Source organism: Thunnus albacares, chromosome 19 (genome assembly GCF_914725855.1).
Source record: "Thunnus albacares chromosome 19, fThuAlb1.1, whole genome shotgun sequence".
In the NCBI taxonomy this organism is placed as follows: Eukaryota; Metazoa; Chordata; class Actinopteri; order Scombriformes; family Scombridae; genus Thunnus; species Thunnus albacares.
This window is the reverse complement of record NC_058124.1, coordinates 7,958,347-7,966,441: the sequence shown is the minus strand read 5'-3', so window position 1 is coordinate 7,966,441 and position 8,095 is coordinate 7,958,347. Positions and strand designations below refer to the sequence as shown.

General features: G+C 40.4%; 1 protein-coding gene across 1 annotated transcript; it reads right to left on the bottom strand.

Annotated features, from left to right (window-relative positions):
- Positions 1-3,683: 3,683 nt before the first annotated feature.
- Positions 3,684-7,494, bottom strand: cckb (cholecystokinin b). Its single transcript, XM_044335985.1, has 4 exons — positions 7,410-7,494; positions 6,610-6,730; positions 6,325-6,480; positions 3,684-4,125 (listed from the first exon to the last, which is right to left on the bottom strand). Exons 2-4 carry the CDS (start codon positions 6,728-6,730, stop codon positions 3,989-3,991), a joined length of 414 nt encoding a protein of 137 aa, XP_044191920.1. The 5' UTR covers positions 7,410-7,494; the 3' UTR covers positions 3,684-3,988.
- Positions 7,495-8,095: the final 601 nt, after the last annotated feature.

The window sequence follows — 8,095 nt, the reverse complement described above, 5'->3', positions numbered from 1 at the left end:
CTGTGCAGGTTCAGTTCCCCTTTTGGTCATGATGAAATGAGGAGGAACTGGAGTTATCCAGTCATGGTTGGGCATGACCATTAAGGCCCCAGGGCCCCAGGGGTGGTCTGGGCTGCTTATGGCCATCAGAGTATCTGAGTTGGAGCCAGGCGGGATTGAAGACTGGCTGCTGAGCCGCCTGAACACAAAAATGTATGCAGACATTCATGGTTCACAGACAATGAATCTCAATTACTTCGGTGATCCTCTTACTTTTCCTGCAGCGCCACAGTTGAGTGAAATGTCTCTACAACAATTGGATGGACCCTCAATGAAGCTTGGTACAACTACACTTATGTTCTCTTCAGGATGAATTGTAATAACTTTATTGATCCCTGATTTTCCATCTAGCTCCAATCATCGATTGATTTGTCCAATACTTTCATTTATGACCAACAGCAAAATTATACCCATCAACCTCCGCTATACTTTGTGTTTAGCGCTGAGAAGGGAATGTTGGAATGCTTTCAAGCTAAACTAAGATGGTGTACAAGGTAAACATTATTCCTTGTGAGCATGTTGACCTGAAGTTAGCAGCCTCAGTGAGCCATTAGCGTGGCTGTAGACTCTTATAGTCTTGTTTCTGTAGGTGTGATTAAATTTGTCCACTTCTTAGAGCAACATTTCAACCATTTATCTGATACACATAGCTATGTGTTTCACGTTTTCAGTAATACTCACAGCACTTTATAATGGATGTTGGTTGGAGTTTAAAAAGTGTAGCTATGTTTCCTATATGGCTGTCTTTGAAAGAATTGCTGTTGTGTTACATGGTCACAGTCGCATTTGAGCTTGAAATTACAGGGTTTTATTTGGTTAGAGTACAGTCCATAGCATCAAAGATGTGATGGATCATATCTTTGAGCTGTCTAAAGCTTATTTGAAGTGAAAGAAAGGCAATGTTGGAGACAGACAGGACAGAGAATGAAAGACAGTATGTCCAGCCAGTTCCATAGATGGACCAGGACCATCTGCTCGACACTATTGCTGGATCTTCATTACAGACACACTCTTGGAGCTCATGTTCCTTTCATAAGTGTGTGGCTTCGCCCATTAGCACACAAAACCAGAGCACTTATGCATGTATGAGAGCTTGAATCTCACCATGCAAGAAGCCGTACACATGCCTTCACCTTTTGGCCTTCTTTGCCTTTTGATCTTCACTCACAGGGGTCCAAACATACACACACACACACATAATCACACATCTGATGGTGCATACACACAGTAGAGACATTAACTAGCAGTCCCACAGAAATATTTAAACCATTCCAGAGCCTTTAACTCTGAAGTCTTTTGGCCTCGGCTCTTTAAACAGAAAGTTTGAGTCAATTCCCATGGCCCCCTCAGGATCTCAAGTATCAATAAATTCCTGATTTATTTAGTGCGACCTCAGTCCAAGGCAGTGGCTTCAATGCCCAACACACACACACACACACACACACACACACACACACACACACATAAACACACAGCAAACTCTCTCTTTTCCCCCAAGGCATCCAAAACCACTTCCCTGAATAATTCACCGAGCCTGCTTTGTTCATCGATCTCTCTCTCCATCTCTCACTCACACAGACACATCTTTCACTTAACACACAAGGCCAGGAGCAGCATAATTGGCTGCTTCATCACAATTCACCACCACGGTGGATTTAGGTATTAGTAAGGGAAAGCCCTTACTAATACCTTCATCAGGTTGAACTTAGCAGCCTTTTGTAACTGCTGGCTTTGGTCAGAGTTACTGCTTATGAGATAATCCCAATAAAAGGGTTCTAACTGAGCTCAAAATGTGTCAATTCCAAGTTTAATCACACATTTCTCATAACACAAAATGTCTTCATAATGCCAACATATACTCTGCTCTCTAGAAGCTGTTATTGTCTCTCTAGTGGAGCCAAAAGCAATTATTAGGATTTATTTTAAGCCTGCTTTAATAATTTAATCGATATCAGTTTCTCCAAACGCTTCAAGCTCTTTCAATATTTAGCACAGAACTTATAGCTCATAATCATCCTGCTTTTCTTTTGAAGATATTCTTGAACACTCTCTGGCTTGCACCCTGAATGATGCATTGACTGACTTTCATCTCCTTTGTGTGTCTGCTCACTGTCCCTTTCTCCCAGGATACATTCATCATACTCTAAAACCAGCATCATTAACCATAATCCATAGTTGGACACTTTTTTTCTTATGTGTATGATTTTTGCTTTCATCATTTTGCATCAGAAAAAATGCTGCCCTTTGACACTGCAGAAAATTGTTGATTCAATGTGTTTGTTTGCGTGACTGTGATATTGTCACGAATTTGCCAGGATTATGCAATACAACTGTATGTCACACCTCTGTCATTTGAATAGCAGCAAGGTGACAGTGATTTCTTTTTATTTCAGTACATCTCACATTTAATATTTAATAATGGAGAAAATCAACTTGATAATGATAATAATAATACATGAATTATAAGTTCCCTGGGACAATCTGCAGACTGTGGTCTCCTCTTTCATGGTGAAACATACAAAGCATATAATTCTTTATTTTTTCAAATGTGTTTATTAGTTTAAATATAAAGCAAAAGAAGAAATAAACCTCTTCTTTCACATCCAGTCTTTCAGTTCATCCACCTTCAGCAAGTGACCAAATGAGTGACATCAGTGACAGTATTTAGTCCTGACGATTGCATTTTAATACGCATACTTCCTTTAATCATATGTCAAAACTATCTGGAAGGAGATAGTTCAGAACTGGCATCCAAATCCTCATGTTAAAGATTTATTTGTTCCACAAGGCAATAGCGGAAGGTGTTTCCTTAATCTATTCCAACAAAATACAATAAAAACAATAATCTATCCAGCAATTTAAATTTCAGAGAAGGAAATGAGAAGTCTTCAGAGGGTAGACCCATCAAAGAGAGCCCAGGAGCTTTGTTAATTTGAGTTTTGGCTGCACAGTTCCAAAATTGCGAAATATATCTACACTGTCAAAAAAAGATGAAAATGAATCCCTCGTTCTCTGAGACCTTTTACACACAGAGATGATAAACTGTCTTATTCTGCATAGAGGGAGTTAGATGTAATCTATGAAGAATTTTGTATTGAGTTCCCTTCAGTTGCATGCTCATGAAGACTGTGCTTAACACAGTCAGCTACCAGTCTGTCAAAATCCCTCTCGCTCTTTCGCATTTGATATTCTGGCTGACTTTGTGGAGTAAAAGGAAGAAATGAAAAAAAATGAATCCAATAGAAAAGGACTTTGACACAAATTTTTGGATGTGTTACATAAATCCCTATCAAATATGGAACAATGCTGGAACATAATCAAATATTTAGTCCAATGTTTAAGGATTATTTTAAATCCTCTTTTTCTCAGAAGACCTTAACCCTCATAAACTATCACCAAAATTACTTTTAGAGCAGCTGTGTTTGCTTATCCATATGTGATGAGTTTCAGTTGTAGACCAGCTCATGCTGTCATCCCAAATCTGTTTTGTGATGTATTCTTAGTACTATAATACTACAATAAAAATGCATGAGATTGTAGCAGATAATCCTGTTTTTTGACATACATATTGTATGAATGAACCTAATGAATGGGATCTAATTTAAATGGCATGCACTGCATTTGAAGAACTCGTATGCACAGAGTGATATTTTCAATCTTTATTCAGTCCAGTTACTCTCAACAGACCCTGACACCATACCGATCCTTTCCACCCAAAAATGAGAAAGAAACCAGAGAAAACCAGAAACAAACAAACCATTGGACAGTGAGAGCTTTTCTGCAAAATTTGGCATATGTATATTGCATTATTACAGTTTTACAAACAAATGTACAACAAAAACATCATAAATAGACTCTTATTGTGAGACAGTGAGGGGCCAGCTTGCGTGGGTTTTTTTTTTTTTTTTTCTCTTTTTCTCGTGTGCCCGTACAGAGGGTTATGAGCCTTTTATGAGGAGTACTCATACTCCTCTGCGCTGCGGCGGCCGAAATCCATCCAGCCCAAGTAGTCCCTGTCTGCTATCCGGTGGTTGGCACTCAGTGCGTTGCCTCTGCTGTTCACCGTGGAGTTTCTACGGACGGAACCTGGGAGGAGAGGAGACATGGAGAGAGGAGGTTGTTGGTGTGCACGGAGGAGAGTGAGGAGGAGAGATGGAAGTGATAGAACGAGTGGGTGGAGGAGAAACAGAGCGGGAGGGAAATTAGTATTTTTCAGAGAAACCTGGTCCTACTTTTGTTCCTGCATGGTGGAAAAAAGTTTGAAATACCACTGCTCTGATTTTGCAAGCAAATTGCTGCAATAACACAGAGAATGAGCCTTGAATTAGATTTCTGATTCTGTGAGGCACTCTGACTGAGCTGAGATGATGTATTTAGTGTTTTTTAATAACTAAAACATCACATTTTTATTGGAAATGTTACATCTAATTAAATGTAGTAGATTTGGGATGAGATTGGACATAAACGATGCTCTCACAAACCAAGGACTTGATAGTCTACTTGCACTGAAATGCATTTTCAGTGATTTATGCTTTTAATATTAAAAATTTCATCACTTTTACAACTTTTTCTGGATCCAATTTTCTGCCCTCGAATGACACTTGAGTTCATTACCATTTTACACTTTATTTTTAATGGACATGGTGTTTCTGCCTCCCAAAGCTTGTTTGCTTGTGATCATTTTAATTGCCCAGTAGTGGTTCCATCCCCTCTCTCTCCTCTCTCTATTTCTCTCTCTCTCAAACAGCTGGACTTTAGGGTGACAACGTACTATTAGCCTCTCTTCCTTTGTGCACTCATGCATATATATTTCTCAATGTGTATGTGTGCACAAATTTGTGTGTCCATTCCCTTGAAAGGATCACTGAACCCTCATTTATTTTCCTTACCCCCCCCCCACACACACTGTGACCTCCCATCCTTTACAAAAAAAAAAAATCAGATTCTGATCTCTGAATCTTTCTTAAATGAAGTGAATCAAGATTTCTATCCATTTGGTTAGAAATCGCTCACAGAGATGCTGTTTTCACTCCGCCCACATCCTCCTACGCACCACACACACATCCACACACACACACACACACACACACACACACACACACACACATACACACACATAAACACAGTGTTTCAGTTCCCTGGTGTGCTGAGAAGATTGGCTGCAGAAGGTTCGACAACGACACCTCCTACACCGCAACATGCAAGTGAACAGCAAGCACACGAGCACAGACGCCCACAAACGCACACGCACACGTACCCTGAGATGTTCCATGTTAATTTCAGTGTGCCCTTTGACATTTTATACACTTCAGTGTCTGAGTGAAAAGTTTCAAAGTCTGTTTAGCCTTTTTTCTGTTCCCAAATTTGAGCTGAATATCATGTAACAGAATACATGTAACAATATTTCTAATGCATGCAAATATATGTGTGTGTGAATGTCTAAATGTCTAATGAAACATAGACCAAAAGGGTTCCTGTTTCCAAGAAATTAAATGCACACTTTCAATTATTTTCTCAGTGTTCCTCTTCCAGTCTGTTGGCAGTGAACAAATCATGAAAATAATTAGTTTTGATTTGTAAATCACCCACTGAAGATGCAGAAAACATCTCTTCAGAGCATTTTTCTTTTTCTAATCTTTAATCCACCGCTGAAACATTTTGCTCTCTAAAAACGTGCATTAAAATTTCCAGCAATTGTTCTGCAAAGAGACCTCGTGTATGGACACACATCTGGAAGCCCAAGCTGATTATTCAGATCTTAACAGTGTGTGTGTACTGTGAAAGCCCAGATATTTCCCCCGTCCTGTCACACCGCCAGAGAGATCAGAGAGCTGAATATGAGGAGCTATGACAGGGTTCACGGCTTGTTCTCTTGGCGTAGCAGGAGAAAAAAAATCAAGCAACTGGGATTCAAACGAGGAGAAAAAAGTGAAGAGGGTATGGAATGGCCGGAAGGCATGCACGCTCTTTCAAACCACAAAAGCTTTTCAGAGCCACTAATTCATTTTACAAAGCTGGCTGTGCACTGATTCCAGTAATTAGCAGGACTGAGGGGAGGAGAATGGCAGGGAAAAAGCACTTGTCTCTGAAAATTAACTAATGTTGCAATAATAATAATAATAATGCAATAATAATAATGTTGTTGCCAGATCTTTTCTTTATATACTCACACACACACAATACACATATATACTTCAAGGATGCAGATAGACCAAGGATGACAGCTGTACTTAACATATATACCCAAACATACGCAAACACACACATATACACCTGCACACACACCTTTCCTGGAGGAGATGAGTCTTGCCAGCAGCTCACTGAGGTTGGCCCGGGAGTCTGCATCCTCCTCAGCCAGAGGAAGAGCTTTCATCTGGGGTGCAGAGCGGCTGTGTCGAAGGTGGGGCTCCCCCAAGGTGTGGGTGTCAGCCTCAAGGAGAGCTGCTCAACATGGACAGACAGAGACACACCAGAGCAGATGTCAGATGTTAAAAAACTCACTGTGATATTAATGAATGCGCCTCCGGTTCATTATGGGGCTTGTGTTCGCCTGCGGTGACAAACCCGTACCTTCAGAGGCAGCAGAGACAGAGCGCTGGCCCTCGTCTAGGGGCTGAGAGGATAAAGGGAGCCCGACACAGCTCGTACACAGGACTGCCAGCACGACACACACACACAGCCCAGCAGTCATCTGAAACAAAGAGACACACAGGAAAAGTTTAATAAGGAGAAATTTTGAGATCCGGTCCAGTCTGAGCTTACGGCGCTCTCCTCTCCTGACTGAACAGTCATCTTCCAAACTGAGAAACTACAACCATCTGTCATCTGCCAGACGACTGCTCTTTCACAGTTAATGATCACTCTGGCTGCACGGAGAAGGCACATGAATCAGAGCAGCATATTCACACTGTCAACCCGGGGCACAGCACGCAACATAACAGCTTTGGTCGCTGTGGACTGTTTAGTCTTAATATCCCGAGCCCCATTTCAGCAGGTCAAATTGACCCGATTGTCAAAGCTGAAAGAATTTTTCATTTCCAATTTGCTTTAAGGAAACATCTCTGGAAATAAATGAATGTAATACAATGAAAGCAAGTGAATAAAATCTAATCTAACTTCTAAATTATCAATAATTTTAGAACAAGATATAGTAAATCTGTAGCATCAAATATTCAAGATAAAATTGCCACCAATTTCATTTATTCTGTCCTCCCCCCATTCTTTTATAAGAATATCCTCAATATTATTCCAGCCTGATTAGAAAGTAAAAAATGTTCTCACTATAGGCTTAAAATAAAAACCAACTCATAAAATGCAATAATATTGTCTACTCTGTCATATAATGAAAAAGAAAAAAGTATTTTCCTTACCTTTACAGAAGAGGTTCAGCGTGTTAGAAGAGTGTGTGAGACTGAGGAGAGCACTTCTCTGTTGAGTGGGAAGGATGCCCCTTTTATACTCCCTGCTCAGCGCCCTGTGTGTGTTTGTGTGTGTGTGTGTGTGTGTGTGTGTCAGTGTACATCCTGTGTATTCCTCTGTGTGTTTACAAGCCAAATGTGAGTATTTGTTTCCAACCTCATCAATACTGTCTGTTTGCTTATCATAAAATTCAACATCAGGAGCTGTCTTGCTGATTTGCATCGTGTGTGTGTGTGTGTGTGTGTGTGTGTGTGTGTGTGTGTGCGTGCGTTCGTTCGTGTGTGCACATAGTGAATCATCTGGATCAAAAGTAGAGCTTAAAACTACTGCTGAAATATTGAAAAGTTCTTTACTTTTGCTGGAAATTAGCATATTTTTATTCAGTTTACTGATAAAATAATCCACTTTAGCTGATGTCATGTGGAGGATGGGTTTGTATGTGTGAGTGGGTGGGTGGGTGATGGGAAGGGGGATGGCTATGTGGTCAGGCATGCGTGGTCGTGTGTATTTATACATACCCACACATGTATTAAATGTCAGTGGATGTTCACACTTGCAGAATCTTCAGTTTTGGTCATTTAACAGGTGACTGAGCTCAAACTGAGACATCTCCACCGTCTCTCACACCACAGTCTCT

Bases quoted from the DNA above. Each gene is read 5' to 3' on its own strand.
- cckb (XM_044335985.1), bottom strand. From the start codon at position 6,730: ATGACTGCTGGGCTGTGTGTGTGTGTCGTGCTGGCAGTCCTGTGTACG. The intron at 6,481-6,609 runs GTACGGGTTTGT...CATGTTGAGCAG, and splicing joins TGTCTCTGCTGCCTCTGAAG to CTCTCCTTGAGGCTGACACC. The intron at 4,126-6,324 runs GTGTGTGTGCAG...CTCTCCTCCCAG, and splicing joins ACTCATCTCCTCCAGGAAAG to GTTCCGTCCGTAGAAACTCC.